The sequence below is a fragment of the Macrotis lagotis genome, chromosome 5 (genome assembly GCF_037893015.1).
Source record: "Macrotis lagotis isolate mMagLag1 chromosome 5, bilby.v1.9.chrom.fasta, whole genome shotgun sequence".
NCBI lineage: Eukaryota > Metazoa > Chordata > Mammalia > Peramelemorphia > Peramelidae > Macrotis > Macrotis lagotis.
The window spans coordinates 131851291-131868881 of NC_133662.1; the positions used below are offsets into that span (position 1 = coordinate 131851291).

General features: G+C 37.8%; 1 protein-coding gene across 4 annotated transcripts in view; it reads left to right on the plus strand.

Moving 5' to 3' along the window:
• Positions 1–1078: 1078 nt before the first annotated feature.
• TPD52L1 (TPD52 like 1) overlaps positions 1079–17591 on the plus strand; it is a 158634-nt gene continuing 142121 nt past the window's right edge. For 2 of the 4 annotated variants that reach the window (XM_074187503.1, XM_074187499.1), the window contains exon 1: positions 1079–1327. Coding sequence is in view for 2 of the 4 variants with exons in the window: in XM_074187499.1 (XP_074043600.1) it covers positions 1309–1327 (19 nt within the window). In the remaining 2 variants the exon portion in view is untranslated. Of the gene's footprint in view, positions 1328–13066; positions 13160–17591 lie in introns of those variants that run through there. The other 2 variants (XM_074187498.1, XM_074187502.1) reach the window with 2 other exon arrangements.

The window sequence follows — 17591 nt, forward strand, 5'->3', positions numbered from 1 at the left end:
ACTCTCCTAGTCTCATATTCTATTATATAATACATTCTAATATTATATTCTAAACTAATCCTAGTTACTACTCACCTGATTATAGCTATTTGTATACTTCCCTGCTTACAGAATTTTAAGGGCATGGATTTTATAGGGGATGAGTGAAGAAAACCCTTCCTTGTTTCTTTCCTGCTTCCTTGTCATTAACATTTTTTCTACAGACTATGCCTTTTATGCCATCATCTTGTATTATGAATTGCAAGTTGGTATTAGTGACAAGTTTTCTACAGACTATGCCTTCTGTACCATCATCTTGTATTATCAATTGCAAGTTAGCATTACTGACAATTAGCAAATGTTGAATGCCATAGATTAGAATAGAATAGAAGCTACAAGGGAGGTTTTGCTCAAATCAGACATGGAACCTACCATGATATCTTAAGAATACTAGGTGGCACAGTGGATAAAGCACCGGTCCTGGAGTCAGGAGTACCTGGGTTCAAATCCGGCCTCAGACACTTCATAATTACCTAGCTGTGTGGCCTTGGGCAAGCCACTTAACCCCATTTGCCTTGCAAAAACCTAAAAAAAGTAATAAACTTATGTGATGAGATTAATTATGATACTTAAAAATAGTAATTCTTTTTATTTCTAATAATTCTTTATTACATCCTTAAACTTTTTTTTTAATTTCTGAATTCTCTCCCTCCCTCACCCACCCATCGGGAAGGCAAGCAAGGTGATATCAATTATTCAGGGGAAATCACACAAAATATAATAAATAGTGCTTAAACCAACATGTTCAATGGAACGAGGGTCACTCTGGGGCTCTTTGTAACTCCTCTCTATGCCGTGACAGCTGCGATTGGCCTCACAACCCGACGAGGCTTCCGATTCAAATCGTCACCGGACTTTCTCCACCTGCCCGACCCGCCCGCCGGTAACAGGGGAACCCTAGCTCGGACCAGCTGCCTGGACCCCAGAGTTCTGACGGCGGATTCCAGACTCGAAAACCGGCTGCCGAGCGCCTGCCCCGCCCGTCACAAGGCGCGCGGGGTCGGGGAAGCCGATGGGACTCGGGCCATCTCCGCCGGCCCAGGCGCGGTGGCAGCGGCCCCGGCGCGGTGGCAGCGGCGGCGGCCGGTAGGCGGAGGCGGCCGGTAGGCGGCGCCGCCCGCTGAGCCCTCGGCGCGCGGGGCCGGGCTTCGGGGACCGGGCGAAGGAGCGCAGTACGGGAGAAGCCGCCGGGGCGGTCCCAGCGGCGGCGCTGCCTCTCCCGGCACCAGCGGGGCCCCGGCGGCCTCCTCGCAGCAGCCCGGCGGCGCCATGGAGGGGCAGGCACGTGGTGAGTGCGGGGCGCCCCGGGGGGCGGAGGGGCGCGGCCGGCCCGGGGGTCACTTTCCCCAACTTTGCGGCTCGGCCCCCAGAGAGGAGCCTGCGTGTGTGTGTGTGTGGGGGGGGGCTTTCACCCGGAGAGGAGGGATGCGCCGTGGGCGGGGGGGGGCAGATCCGGGCGCCGGCCCCCGACGTGCCCAGCTGTTAACTTGTTAACCGGCCCCGCGGGCCCTCACTGAGGGGCTTCTGGGGAGAGCCCCCCCCCCCCCCCCCCGCGGGCTGGAGGAGGAGCTCCACGTGCTGGCCCTCGGGGCTGGGAGTTGGGCCGGGCCCGGCGCGGGGCCCGGGGCCGAGGAACCCGACAAGGGCCCTTGGGCCCCGCGGCGTCCGCCAGCCGCCTTCCCTGATCCCTCCTCATCCTCCGCCTCCCTGCTCCTTCCCGCTAATAGCCTCCTCTTTTTCCCCTGCTTCCTCCCTTCATTTTGCTCCTTTCCTCCCCTTCCTCCTCTTCTCTTCCTCCTTATCTCTTCCTCTTTTCTTCTCTTTCCTTCTTCCTCTGAAGTCTGACACTTTTCCTGTTCCTCTGTTCCTCCTCCTTTTGTCCTCCTCTTTTCCTCTCTTCCCTTTCTTTTTTCCTTTTTCCCTTTCCCCCCTCTTTTCCCTTCCCCTCCATCTTTGCTTCACTTTTCACTTCTTTTCCCTCCCTCTCTCTCTCTCTCTCTCTCTCTCTCTCTCTCTCTCTCTCTCTCTCTCTCTCTCTCTCTCTCTCTCTTCCTCCTTCCTGCTCCCAGACCTCTTCCCATCTCCCTCCTCCTCCTTTCCTTTCCCCTTGCCCCTTTCTCCCTCATTCCCTCTCCTCCTCACATTCCGTTTTTCTCTCTTTCCTTATTCATTCCTTTCCTTCTCCATTTTTCTCTCCCCTTCAACTTATACTTGGTGTTTGGAGGAAGAAGGATAATTTTTTTTTTTTTGCTGTCTGAAGCTCAGACCAGGCTTGGGGATTCCTCGTGGGTTGGCAGCCGTGGGAGAGCACCTGACTCCGGGTGGCAGGGAAGGAGAGACAGGTGGGAACGATTTTGAGTGGCTGAGTCAGCCCTGGGAAATTCAGCTTAGAGAGGGTTATTTATTTTTCATTTGAGTATTTTGAAAGGTAATAAATAAATAAATGACCAAACAACGCAAGAACCTTCTTTCTTGGAATTATAAGACAACTTTATTTTCACCAGAAAAACTAATCTTCTGTCACAATTGAACATCTGGATGAAAAATGTGGAAAAATAGAGCTATGAGAGTGAATTATATACTATATCCCTTTGTTTTTTAGTTCCTCTGACCTCTTTAATGTACTTTTCTAATAATGTTCAGGGTGTTCATTATGTATCTTCTTAGGGGTGGCTAGGTGGCACAGTGGATAGAGCACTAGCCCTGGAGTCAAGAGGACCTGAGTTCAAAATTGGACCTCGACACTTAATGATTACCTAGCTGTGTGGCCTTGGGCAAGCCACTTAACCCCATTGCCTTGCAAAAAAAAAAAAACAACCCTAAAAAAAGAAAGTCCTAGACTAAAATGACTTGTGAGATGTTGTGAGGGTAAAAATGATGGGTACCTGTTGATCTCTTTTTAAGTCATTGGACAATTTTAGGAACTCAGGTTGGAGATGATTCTTTTCATATCCTTTGTGAATAATCAGATTCCCTGATGTATTCTGCAGGCTATTTTGTTATCTTATCACAGACACTGTAAACTGGATATTGTTATAATCTTACATATTATATTGAATATACTCCTTTTTAAGAAGGCAGAGCCTTTCATTTAAAATAAAAAGATACATTTCCTGATCTTTTTCAACATTTCTTTTGCCTCCTTTTCATCATTGTCCTTTATAGTTTTAGTCTAACAAACATTTTTAAGTGTACATAGCACTGTCTTGATCATTTAGATATAAAAAGTCTTTCTCCTCAAGGAGCTCTAATTGAAGGAATATGACATTTAACAAAGATAAGAGGCATAGGGGCAAAGGAGAGATCCAAACAAGGACAAAATTAATACTTATATTAAAGTACAGATATAGTGCTCAGAACAAATTTGAGGAAAGGGAAATTACTTTGACCTGAGGAGATCAGGATAGGCATGGCATATGAGTTTGGACTTCAGGGAAGAAATAGTTTCAACAAGGAGAGATGAGTAGATAATGAGTTTTAGGCATGGAGTATGGATGAAGATTATGAATACATGATGACAGGAGAGCATAGAATGTGAACTGGCAGTAGAAAATGGTTAAGTCAGACTGTAACATAGAGGACATGATAGAGTGTGGCATGCAGTAGTCCTGAAAAAGTAAGTTGGAGCTTTGTGGTGGATCATACTGGTACTGTGAAGGTTCTTGAACCAGTGGATGAGTGACATGGCCCAAGCTGTTTTTGGAAAGGTTGTTTTGACAGCTACATGGTCTATGGAATGGGGGCAGGAAGACCCAGGTGCTTAGATTAGGGGGCTTGTATAATTGTCCAGGTAAGAGGAAATAAGATCTTGGATTGATGATCTTTTGAATGGAAGTGAGGGAATAGATCAGATGAAGGGAGTAAAAGAGAATGAGTATTAAAGATGGTGCCTACTTAGAACAAGGTTTAAAGAAATGAAGAACAATGAAGAAATGCTTTCTTTCCAAGATCCCTCTGAATACATATATTATTACTCCCATTTTACAGATAAGGAAAGGAATAGCACATTTGAGCAATGACTTCAACTTGATTCTCTGACTTCAATCAATATTTTGCAAACCAAGTTTTAAAAATAAATTAGTTCTCTGTCCAACTCCGACCCTCACTTTTCACCTATGAGATAATTAAATATTATTTTCATTTAGAAAACAAGAATTCTTCATTATGTTTCATAGAAAATATAATAATTATAATACCAAGGTTTAAGGAAATAATCCCTTAGTTATAATTTAAGGTATATATATGTCATCAAACCCTAGTTTTTATTATATAATTTATGCATTTTATCTAATTAGTAAAATAGACTAGTCTTTTTTTTTGTAGGCATTTGCTTCCAAAGAGTAAGTCACCATCATCAATAGGATTTATTTTTCTTCATTATATAAATATTTTATTTGTTTTCCAATTATGCACAGTGATAGTTTCTACCAATCATTTTTTACAAGGTTTTGAGTTTTACAGTTTTTTTCCTCTCTCCCAACAGAAGACACTCTGGTAATAGGCTGCATCGTCATCAATGGTATGCATGGATCAAAACTGAATGTGTTGTGAGAGGAGAAATAGATCCAAAAGAAAGATAGAAAACATTAGAAATAGCAAACTTATATATGACAACTTAAAAGAAACAAAGATAATGAGCTTTGGTCTTCATTTAAACTCCACAGTTCCTTCTCTGGATACAGATGGTATTTTCTATCACAGATCCCCTAAAATTGTCCCTGATCATTGCACTGATGGAGTGAATATGTCCATTAAGATTGATCATTACCCCATGCTCTTGCTGTTGTATACAATGTTCTTCTGGTCCTGCTCACTTCTCTCAGCATCAGTTCTTAGAAGTCTTTCCAGGCTTTTGTGAACTCCCATGCCTCATGATTTCTTATAGAACAAGTGTTCTATTACATACATATACTACAGTTTGCTCAGCCATTTCCAAATTGATGGACATCCCCTCAACTTCTAATTCTTTGCTACCACAAACAGAGTTGCTATGAATATTTTGAACAAGTGATGTTTTTACCCTTTTTTCATGTTCTCTTCGGGGTATAGACCCAATAAAGGTATTGATGGATCAAGGATAGGCACAGTTTCATTGCTTTTTGGGTATAATTCCAAATTGCTCTCTGGAAAGGTTGGATGAGTGCGCAGCTCCACAAATAATATGTTAGTGTCCCAGATTTCCCACATCCCTTCCAACATTGATCATTATCCTTTCTGATCATATTGATCAATCTGAGGGTTGTGAAGTAGTACTTTGGAGATGCTTTAAGTCATCAATAGGATTTAGATCAAAATTATTTCCAACAGGGATGGTTTCTTTTAGCATTAGCGATGATCAGAAATATTTATATAGAGCTTTCCTATAAAGTACTTTATTTGATTTACACTTTAATTACTCTACATAGAAACCTAGAAAGCTAGAAAGGCAAAGTTTTATGCTTTTTTGGAAGATGAGATAACAGACACAAAAAGGTTAAGCAATGTGCCTAAAGTTACGTATGCATGTGGCAAAGTCTGGATTTAAAGTCCAATCATCTGTTTTCAGGTCCTTTATTCTGTTCATTTCCAAGAATTTTAATTTCCATTATAAGCTAGTAGCTGCTGTTTTCTTTCAGAAGACAAAACGTAAGTGGTAGTTTGAAAAATAGAGAAGAGCATGATTCAATGTCATTGATGTCCATTACACTGAAGATTTGTTTGCTTTAATAATAGTGAAGTGGTTTAACACTTTTCATGTTAACTTTGCATGAAATCTGAGGTTTTCACTTCCATTAAAATGAAATTCCATATTTATTCTTGGGAGTGGGGCATGCTTCTAGTCAAATGGAAAATAATAGCCTATTTAAGTAGAGAATGATTTTATAATTTATATTTACTTGTTTATTTTTGCTATAATAATGAAAATTATCTTGAATGTTAAATTTCTCTGGGGAATTTGTTCCCCCTTTGCCTTTTTTATGATTGTTATGATTTTTGAAGTATGCTTGTGTTGTAAATGAAAATGCTATTTAATTGTTTCATAGATGAGAGTGAGGGTCTGAGTGGGACACAGAACTAATTTATTTTTAAAATTTTGATTTTGATATTTTTGAAATATTGAAGTCAGAGGACTTAGTTGAAGCTCAAAATATTAGCTCTGTGACTGGACAAATAATATCTTTGAGCTATCCTTTTCTTATCTGCCATCAGAGGAATCTTGGAAAGAAAGCACTTCTTCATTGTTTAAGGGCTGTCTTTGTATTCCTAGCACAATGCCTTGCACATAAAAGCTCTTATGAAGAATACTTATGATTTTTGATATAAAGTGAATTGCTCTTCTACAAAACTCCTCCCTCAGTTCCTCTTAATAGTGCAGAGCTGCCCCTAGGTTTTGAAAGGTTGCAATAGATGACATAAACTCAGGTAGTACGTACCAAAGTTGGAAAGACTTAAAGGCCAAAAATATGTGGCTTCATCTCTACCTAGCCAACATAGTCAATTCCCAAGTATAAATTACAGGCTGCTGAACAGAAACTTCCGGAGATTGGAATAATTTTTGTGATTATTGCTGGAGATAAAGCAAGGAGGATACATTTGAACCTTAGGTATCTTCATTCCCTTCCCCTAGAAAATGGTAGGTTACATACAGATCATTCAGAGGAAGAAAAAAATCAAATTCTTTATACATTCAAAAACATCTATTTTGTAGATAATTTAGTTGAATTTCACAGAAGGGTCTGGTGGCTAAAAGCTGTGTCAAAGGAGGAGCTAAACTGCTCACTCTTATCTCCTAACTGTCCCTGAGAGTGAGGGTTAAAAGATCTGTCTCATAATTGCTGCTCGTTCAATAAGAAGAGCCCTTCCTGGTTCTGCCACTTTGCTGCTGTGTGACTTTAGTCAATAGTCTCAGATTCCTTTTCTGTACAAAGAGAATGATCATTTTGTGGATTAGAAAGCTCAGTGCCATGACTAACTGTGATTTCAGAGGAATGATGATGATCTCTATTACCTACCTCATAAAAGAGATGATGGTTTCAGAATGCAGAATGAGACATACATTTTTAATGGTCACTGGCAGTTGTGAGAATTTATTTTGTTTGACTATGTATATTTGTTACAGGGCTTTTTGTTTTCATTTAGATTGAGGGGGGACAGTAGATGAAAAGTTCAGAAATTTTTCTAAATTAAATGAGGGAGTTGGGTTACATTATTTTTAAGGCCTCTTCTACTCTTATAAGGCCGTGAGCTTACTGGATTTAGCTTCTGTGATAGACACTTTTGTAAGAAATGTGTGATGAGGTTGAAGTGTAGGGGGGTGGGGAGGTAGGGATATTTCATAAAGAAAACCAATAATAAAGCTCTTGGAGGACAGGGAGTGTTTTGTTTTTGTCTTTGTAATTCCTATGTGTGGCACAGCACCTGGCCCATAGCAGGCCCTTAAGAAATGTTGGCTGAATTGAATTAAATGAAACTGAATTTTATAAGATTTTAGTACTTCTACATATCTCAGAAACTGTGTCCTATTTTGTTCCATAACATTAACAAATGACTTTTCTTCCTTGAAGTGTAAATCATAGTTGTTTTTTTCTTTCTACTTTTCTCTGGACAAAATCTTTGAAAAGGAGCTTTATTGTATTCCCCCTACTTCACATTAGCTAAAAAAACCAATCATTTTTGAGAAGGAAAATATGCTTCATATATTCCTGCTTTAGTGGGTCTTTTAAAAAATATGATTATACACAATTAATGAGCCCCACAGTATGTTGGAACTTATATTGCAGTACTCTTTCCATACTGATTAGATTCCTTGATGAATTAATTCTCTGTTGAGCAGTCATATTCTTTGTGGGTTCTTCAAGAAGCTTGCTAAGCAACAAAGCCAATTTCTGTTATGTCTGATAGGAAATATCACTGAAAGACAATATACAGTACTGTACTGATGTATAGCTATTTCTACCAAGTAGAATTTTATAGTCAATTATAACACATTTTGAGTGACTGACAGCAGAGCTGGTCATAGTTCCTTCCCACTGATATTTGAATTTGAAATCCCTTCCCATGAAGGACTGGAAATAGCCATAGAGAGGACATAAAAATAAACACATTTTGGTTTCAGTAGGCTCAGGTAATAAGTATACAAAAGAACAAGTGGTACATTTTATTTTCTGATCATCCAGGGCAGATTTAAGCTCATAATATTTATTTCACAGTTAAACCCAGTGCTGTGTGGAGTATAGGCATATCTGTACCTTACATCTCCCCCTTCTCTTCCACCACTTATTTACATGCTCTCCAACCTCTTCTCTTCCCCACTCCCCCCCATATTGTTGTGACCATCTCTAGCTACAGTAAGGTCAGTGAAAATGAACAATCAGCTTCAAATCAGGTGCTAGTTATGGTCTCTAAAGGATTTTCATGTCCTTTCCCTGTCTGATTCATGACATTCTGGGAATGCTGTTGTTTATACTGTTTCTAGGTAGATTCAGAGACCTGGAGATTTATGAGAACACATGGAACCATGGAATTAGAACCAGGTATTGCAAAACAAGGTTCATTCACTGAATCCTGTTGCTTTGATTTTAGATTAATTCACTCATTAGATCACATTTTTTTAGGTTTTTGCAAGGCAAATGGGGTTAAGTGGCTTGCCCAACACCACACAGCTAGGTAATTATTAAGTGTCTGAGACCAGATTTGAACCCAAGTACTCCTGACTCCAAGGCCGGTGCTTTATCCACTATGCCACCTAGCCGCCCTAGATCACATTTTTTTAAAGCATTTGGGTGGCCAAACATTGTGGGTAGGAATTATTTTAGGTAAGTTAGAGCCCTTGTCCTTGTGAAACTTGAAATCTATATAGAAGGGAAGAATAGGACAAAAACAAATAGCTATACCACATTATATGGGAAGTACTGAGAGAAATTATTATTAAATAATCAGTTATTGGGGAATTGGGATTTTTTCCCCTGTCTCCTCATTCTTTACTGGGTCAAGTCAGCATCTGAAGGACACTGCTGAAAATGAAATTGAATTAACTTTCTCCTGAATCTTGTTCAGACCCCACCCAAGTTGTGAAAAATTATTTTGTTCTACTCAGGCTTTGGTAGGGATTGGAGGTCAAGTTGGATACTTTGTATTGCCTGAGTCTGGGGTCTAGGAGAAAAGTGGTCAAAGTCATGCCTCCAGTATCTTACTAGAATAGGTTCCACCTCTCATCATAATATTCATTCTTCTCATTAATTATTGACCAATAAGAATTGACTGCTACCATCAAAAACACCCATTTTTTTTCAAGAACATATAAGTTTTGAGTAGGTTCCATGAAGGGTCTTTGGCCTTCAAGAATACCACTGACCTCTTCAATTAATTATCCATTATCATAATTAATAAAATGATTAAGTAACTATGTCCATCAAAGATTTTATATGTCACAGTACATTAAAGAGCTGCACAACAAATACTTTTTGAATTTGGGGGTGGAAATTAGAAAAGGCTTCTTAGAGTAAGTGACATTTGAGTTGATCTTTAAAGATGCGAAATAATTGAACAGGTGAAAAGAAGGAACACATTCTAGACATAGGCAACGGTGTGAGCAAAGTCATGAAAAATATCTAGGTTTGGGGATCAGTGAGTTTTCCTGAAGGGAATTTTAGATGGAAGAATCCACTGTTTAATCTGATTATATATTAGATTGCATGAATGTAAATCATAGCTCTCCACCTCTTAGTGGATTGTAAAATGAGTTTTATGATTAAAACTCATTATTATTAAAAAATATTCTAGTTATCAGTTCTCTAAATTTATCCAGTCTGGTTCTCATATAATATAGTCTCTTATTAGATATAATTTGGCAGGATTCTGTCAAAGCTTATGATTCACACTGGCATATCTCCATGATACAAGGAAACCTCTGAATAGAACTTTAATCAAGTTTGTTAATAGAAAAATAAATATATAAACATATATACTTGATAGTGAGTGTTTTGTAGAAGCAATTTGGAAGGGACTTCATCTAATTCTACCCCAGTGTAAAGTAAAAAATCCCCTTTTTATCATTCTTTTTTTTCCTGAGAAGGATTTTATTGATTTTGAGTTTTACAATGTTCCCCCATTCTTGCTTCCCTCTCCCCCACCCCCCACCCCCCACAGAAGGCATTCTGTTAGTGTTTACATTGGTTCCCTGTTATACATTGATCTCAGTTGAATGCAATGACAGAGAAATCATATCCTTACCTCTTTATAATTCTTGATCAGTTTTTTGGGTGACTTCTTAAATTCCACCAGGCATAAGAGACTCAATATCTCTTTTAAGGCAGATCACATCAGTTTATACAGGTTTAATTGTTAGGCTGCTTGTCCTTTGAAGTTGAAATCTTCCAAGTGTCACAGGTGGGTCTAAATCATACTTTCTCCATAGGGACCAAAGAGAAGGTGTGTATAATGCCTGATTTTAGGATCTTTGTCTCTGTTCCTCCATGTTAGTGATCACATTGGAACTTTAATACTGGAAAACAGCAAGGCAGCTGTTCATTGAAAATGATTTACTGGAAAAAGTACCTTAACTCTCCATTCTTTTTCTTTCCTCACATCATTATTGTTTTGAAATCTCTTTGTAATTCAGTCACATACTACTTTGAAACTCTCTTCTAAATTAGACTGCAGTGAGAGTCAATTAAGGTTGTATAAAGGTTGATCTATAATTGCACCTTATCAACCTGTTGCTATACTACTTGTTGGATAATTAAGAGAGAAACTATAATTTATTTCAAAAACAGACTGAATCAAAAGTTATTGTTAAAATGTCAGGGAAAATGGAAGAATATTTTAATGAGTTTATGAAGTACCCAAAAGGAAGACTTGGGTCCTTGAGGAGGCATGAATTTTAAATAGTCTTTCACAATGTACAGTGATTATGAGGACTATTTTGATATAGAAGGAATTGAATAAGAACTCATTAAGAATATCTCTCATTTTGCAACTTCATTGAATTGATCTAATTCCCTACTTCTCTAAGGTATTGTCTTTATTTCACTGATGGTGCTAGGATTTAACAGAGCATATTGTGTGTGTATGTGAGAGTGTGTGTGTGTGTGGGGGGGGGAGGACAGGACTTCTGAACTTCCATCAGGAGTTATTTCAATCAGCCAGTAAATATTTATTATTTATTAAGTCTTATATAATATGTAATTTTTCTATCTCTAATGTTTTTCTTCTTCCTTTTGGATTTGATTCCTCTCTCACAACAAGTTAAATTTTGATCAGTGCTTATCATGGATCCAAATGTAAAGTCTTTATCAGATTACCTTCTCTTGTAAGGAAGGGGGAGAAGGAAGGGAGGGAGGGAGAAAAATTGTAAAACCCAAAATCTTGCAAAAAAAAAATGATTGGTTGAAACTGCCATTGAATGTAATAGGGAAAACAAATAAAATATTTAAAGATAAAATAAACTTTTATTAATTGCCTAATATATTCCAAGGACTGTGCTAAGCTTTGGAAGTAGAAATTTGAAAAATGAAAAACAGTCCCTGCCCTCAAGAAGCTTACAATTTAATGAGGAAGAAAGCACACTAAAGGAACCTAAAAGGGGAGGGGGCACAGAGGTAAGATGGAACAATCTAGAAGAGAGCAGCCAGTTGGAAATGAAGAAATGTTTCACGTGGACACCTCTTTATATTGAGGATTTTTCAGGGTAGTGGTTACTAATGAGGTTTGAGTTCCAGGTGTGCTATAATGTTGTAGAATGAAGAGGTTCCTGGGGCATATTGGAGAAATTTAAAAATTTCCAAGATGGAAATAAAAAGATGGTTCACCTGTGTTCCTTCCTTAAATGGTTTTTTTTGTGTGTGTGTGTATTTTTTTCCTGCTGAAACATATTTAGATAGATTCCATGACCCACTGAGAACTTGCAAGATGCTAAAAACCTTATAATTGGAGATTGTTATTGGCACAGCTTGTAAAATTCCCTACACGTTAAGCTGTTAAATTCACAAGAAAAAGCTTGGGGTGAGGGGTGAAATCCCTTTGTTTTTTTCTTGTCAGTTGACTCATTTTGACTTATTTTCTCAGATGCACATGATATGGAAGGAGAACTTAGAAGTGCTGAAATAGCAATATATATATATTTCCCAATAGCCTGAAGTTTGAGAAGTGTTTACCTTTGATAGATGAAAAGAGAATAAAGAGGAAGCAAGCAAGCATTTATTAATTAAATTAACTACCATGTCACAGACATTGTGTGATGTACTTTATAAATACTCATTTGATCTAAAGTGGACTGAAAAAAAAGTCATAATCCTGTTAACCCTCCGTAACTTATCTAAATCTGGGACCCCAACCAGAGTTTTTCCCCAGATAAATAATGTGATACCTACCGACATTTTTATATGCCTTGAAAACTCTTGAGAACTTGCTACCACCTTCTTCTGCCCATGCAGTACCTGGACCATCAGGGAATCTGAAATTTCCAGATAGGTTCCCCATCCGTGAATTCTAGAACCTCCTTGAAATAATTTGCCTCTAATGATAGTGGAGTTGTTTTGGGGATTGGGATCTAAATATTCTAGAAACATATATGATCAAATAAAGTGAGGGAAGTATTACTCTATCACATGTTGCTCTCCAAGTGTAGTTAATTCAAACCAAATAACCTACCCAACTTAGCCATTAATCCTCATATTGTACTACAGTATTCTAAGTCTTTAAAAATTAGATCTCAATTTTTCAGTAATCTCTGCTTAAGGAGGGAAACAATTTAAAATAGATTTGATATTTATCTTTGCTGTCTATGTTTGTTGTATCATTAAATATACATGTTTTTAATGTTTGAAAATATTTCACAGGAAAAAGGATGCCTGTGAAAACCTAACTCATAATGAAGTGAAAATTTGTTTAGCTTTTTCTACATGGTCTTATGCTCCTTGATCCCTTCCTTTACCTAGGGAATCAATAGTGTTACTACCTAGGCAGATGCAAGGTCTAGAATGGAATTGAAAGCTCTCTGAGTTTGTCTATTTGAATCATGCTTTTCCTTTGTTTAATTTGTTTAAAGGGCTTTCCTAGTATCTCAACTCATCTTAGACTGGTAACCAGAAGAATGAGAGTGACCAGAGATGGAAATAATGAAAACAGAGAAATTAAGTAGGTGAGAATATGAATTGAAAGCTGTTTCCCCATCATATATAACTATAGTTAATATAGCTATAAAATTCTTAAATCCCAAATTTAAAGTTTCTGTTACCACTATTTAATAATTTCTTCCCTGTGTGTCATAAGATTTTTACACCTAAATGACTCACTTCCCTCCCTTTGTTCCTTTCATTTTCTCTCCAGATTAATTGCTTCTTATTCTGTATTTTTGAAATGAATAATTTGTTTCCTATTTATTTTTTGATTCTTCTGGAAATGTGTACATACACTAGGTATTTTCAGGTTCTAATGATCCCACAATTTTAATTCTGGATGACATCTCTTTTTTGTTCTGAATAACACTTTTCAAGACAAGTTACATTATTTCAATAAGATAGTTATAATCCTGAAGGTTATTCTCACCATCTGGAGAAAGAGAAAGGAATTGAGTAAGAAAGGGAAAAAATACATTTACACACATATGTATTAAAGAAATATGTTATTAGGTATACTGTCAGATCAGCTGAGAGGAATATAGTAATTCTAGCTCTGCTACTTGTTACCTCTGTGTCTTTAGGCTTTTTTTTAAACCTCTATGGACCTTTAAAATGAGGGAGTTGGACTAGGTAAATGCTAAGCATCCTTTACAGCCCTTACAGCTGAAGACCCTATGATCCTTTTCCATTAGAAATGATTTAGTGAGTGGAGAGAAGCTAAAGTAGAGAAAAGTAGAAAATGTCAAAGATGGTGGGACAATAGAGATGGCATTTGATTGTGATGTTTTGGTTTTTCTTTTTTTTTTTTTTTGACAAAAACAATCCCTCTGACAAATCGTTAATGACATCACACATGAGGAAGAGACCATCCTAAACTATTCATTAGTAGATATTACAGCAAGCCCTAAATCTCAATTTTAAATTTAGTCATTTAACTCAAGCTTATTCTATCTTTAGTATACCTCCTACCACAAATTAAATTTAGTTTTCTGAAGTCAAGCAAAGATGAGTAGATAGATGGTGCAGAAAGAAATTAGATTGTAAGGTGGGATGGCAGAACACCTAGAACATGCAGAATTTTCTCCTGAAATAAAAATTTACCTCTTGAAATAAATGGCAACTTAAAAAAAGGTTTAAATAATTTTAAGTTTTTCACTGTTTTATCCTTAACTTTATCTTCCTAAAAGTAATAAACTGGGAATAACTTCCCCCCCAAAATATATAGATTCACTAATTCACACATTCATTGAGTATCTGTTGTTCATTTGGCGCTGCTCTAGATGTGATTCCTTTGCTCCAGAAGATTATAGTCTAGTAGAGATGATGAGTACAGAAAATACTCACACTACATCTAAGAATGTGACCAGGGCCTGAGTGGAATATTCCCAATAAAACTACTTCAGGGCTAATATTCCTAGTGAAGTCCTCTTAGGGTTAAAAAATATTAACAAAAGAACAAATTATTATTCTTAAACTATTTCTAGAAGAAAGTCCCTTGTATTCCAAACAGGTGGCTCACTCTCCTAACTTTTGTTTTTTTTTTGGGGGGGGGGGTTGTCTTTTTTTTTTTTTGGCAAGGCAGTTGGGTTAAGTGTCTTGCCCAAGGCCACACAACTATGTAATTATTAAGTATCTGAGGTCAGATTTGAATTCAGGTACTCCTGACTCCAGGTCGGTGCTCTATCCACTGCACCACCTAGCCACTCCTCTCCTAACTTTTGATAAGACTACTTTTACTGACTACTAGAAGAGAAGAACCTTGTATTCCAAAGAAGCTCATAAGACTCCTCTTGTTTGATGATAAGTGGACTCCTCCTAGACCTTGCCAAGACAAGTTATATTACTTCAATAAGATAGCCCTGAAGGTTATTCTCACCATCTGAAGAGAGAGAGAGAGAGAGAGAGAGAGAGAGAGAGAGAGAGAGAGAGAGAGAGAGAGAGAGAGGAATTGAGTAAGAAAGGGAAGGAGGGGAGCTGAGAATAAGGAGTCAAGCCTTATGCCTGTAGCTCAATTTTATTACTGCTTAGCTATTACATATATACTGTTAGGTCTTCCCAGGTAGAAGAAAGAAAAATGAGGTAATTGGGGGGATGTACAAGCGGTATGTATGTGCAGCGTCTTGCGTTACAGGATAAGGGGGTACATTGGGGGGGGGGAGGTGGTAAAACACAGCTGTGTCTAAGTGCCCTTGGTCTGTGGGGCGGAATGTCCAGCTCTCAAGGCCTCCGGCACACCTTATCTCTCAAGGTGGCAAGCCAGCTCCTGAGGCTGTCCAGGTTGTGGTCCGTTAGAATAGCCTGTGTTCCCCCCCACACATATATATATTAAAGAAATATGTTAATTGGTATGCTATGAGATCCTATTATGCAATTGAGTTGGAATTGGTAAATTTTTGTTTTGTGATTATAATTCTTCACAAATAGTTTAATAACTAAATATTAGATATATGATTTTTATGAGGAAATTCCTTTCTACCACCAACACAGATTAGTTCCTAATCTCAGATTTATAGTCTGAGAGTTGCCTATGAAGTGACCTCCTCCATGGTCATACAGCCAGTATGGGTCAGAGGCAGGTCTTAAACATTTGAAGCATGCTCTTATCTACTCTACCCTGCAATGTCTCATTTTACAAATGAGGAAAAGAAGCCCCAGGACAGTTTAGTGACTTTCTTTAAAGGTCACATAGTGAAGAAATATCAGAAATTGGACTTGAATCCATGTTCTCTGACTGGAAAGCCAGCATGCTTCCTGTTTGCCACATCTTCCTCCATTGAATAAAACACATAGTTTAAAAAATGTGCTCAGACTTTTCATTTAGCAAGTTTTATTTTTCTGCCTTCATCTCTTTGGAAGTTGATTACTATTGTCCATCTTTGGTAAAGAAATGATAGAATGTGTTAGAGATAGAATATGTTCTAGGTGACAGAACTTCAGAAACCTAGTATGTCTGTTGCTTAGCAGCACGTTTGGAACCTCTGATAATTCCAAGACACTTCTGAGAGCCCAGACAGTTCTGTACTTCTATAAGAACTGAAAGAGAATTTTAAATTTCTTTTTTTGAATCAAAGACTCAAATATGAATGTATTTGAATTAGCACTGGGGGTTCAAAGCATCATATGATATTTTGTTTTGTTTTCAAAATAAAACCAATAAAATTAAACTCTAATACAATGCTGTATATTTAAATTTAGGACTATTCCAAATAGATTTTTACTATAGCATGCGCACGTGCGCACACACACACACACACACACACACACACTTCCCAAGAAACAATTCTCCCCATATAATATAAAAGAGAGTTAAATCTACTTTTTTTAAGATTTTATTTATTTTGAGTTTTACAATTTTCCCCCTGATCTTACTTCCCTCCCCCCCACCCCCCACAGAAGGCAATTTGCCAGTCTTTACATTGTTTCCATGTTGTACATTGATCCAAATTGAATGTGATGAGAGAAATCATATCCTTAAGGAAGAAACATAAAGTATAAGAGATAGCAAGATCAGGCTTTTTTCTAAATTAAAGGTAATAGTCCTTGGTCTTTGTTCAAACTCCACAGTTCTTTCTCTGCATACAGAGAGTATTCTCCATTGCAGACAGCCCCAAATTGTCCCCTGGTTGTTGCTCTGATGGAATGAGTCCATCAAGGTTGCTCATCACCCCCATGTTACTGTTAGGGTATACAGTGTTTTTCTGGTTCTGTTCATCTCCCTCAGCATCAGTTTATGCAAATCCCTCCAGGCTTTCTTGAATTCCCATCCTTCCTGGTTTCTAATAGAACTATAGTGTTCTATGATATACATATACCACAGTTTGCTAAGCCATTCCCCAAATTGAAGGACATTTACTTGATTTCCAATTCTTTGCTACCACAAACAGGGCTGCTATGAATATTTTTGTACAAGTGATGTTTTTACCCTTTTTCATCATCTCTTTGGGTATAGATCCAGTAGTGGTATTGCTGGATCAAAGGGTATTCACGGTTTTTTTTTTGCCCTTTTGGCATAGTTCCAAATTTTTTTTCCAGAAAGTTGGATGAGTTCACAGCTCCACCAACAATGTAATAGTGTCCCAGATTTCCCACAACCCTTCCAACAATGATCATTGTCCTTTCTGGTCATATTGGCCAGTTTGAGAGCTGTGAGGTGGTATCTCAGAGATGTTTTAATTTGCATTTGTGTAGTAAGTAATGATTTAGAGCAATTTTTCATATGACTATGGATTGTTTTGTTCATTTATGTATATACATATATTATTTCTACCTTATGTTAACCTCTATAACATCATTTCTGCCTCATGTAATTACATATAACCTCACTGCATTCAAGGTAATAATGATTTTAAGTCAGGAAAATGACATGTATAGCTTAGAATTAATTATTGAATTAGAAAAATATGATAGGAAAATCAGCTAGAAGTTTCTAGCTTGAAACTTGTCTTATGACTG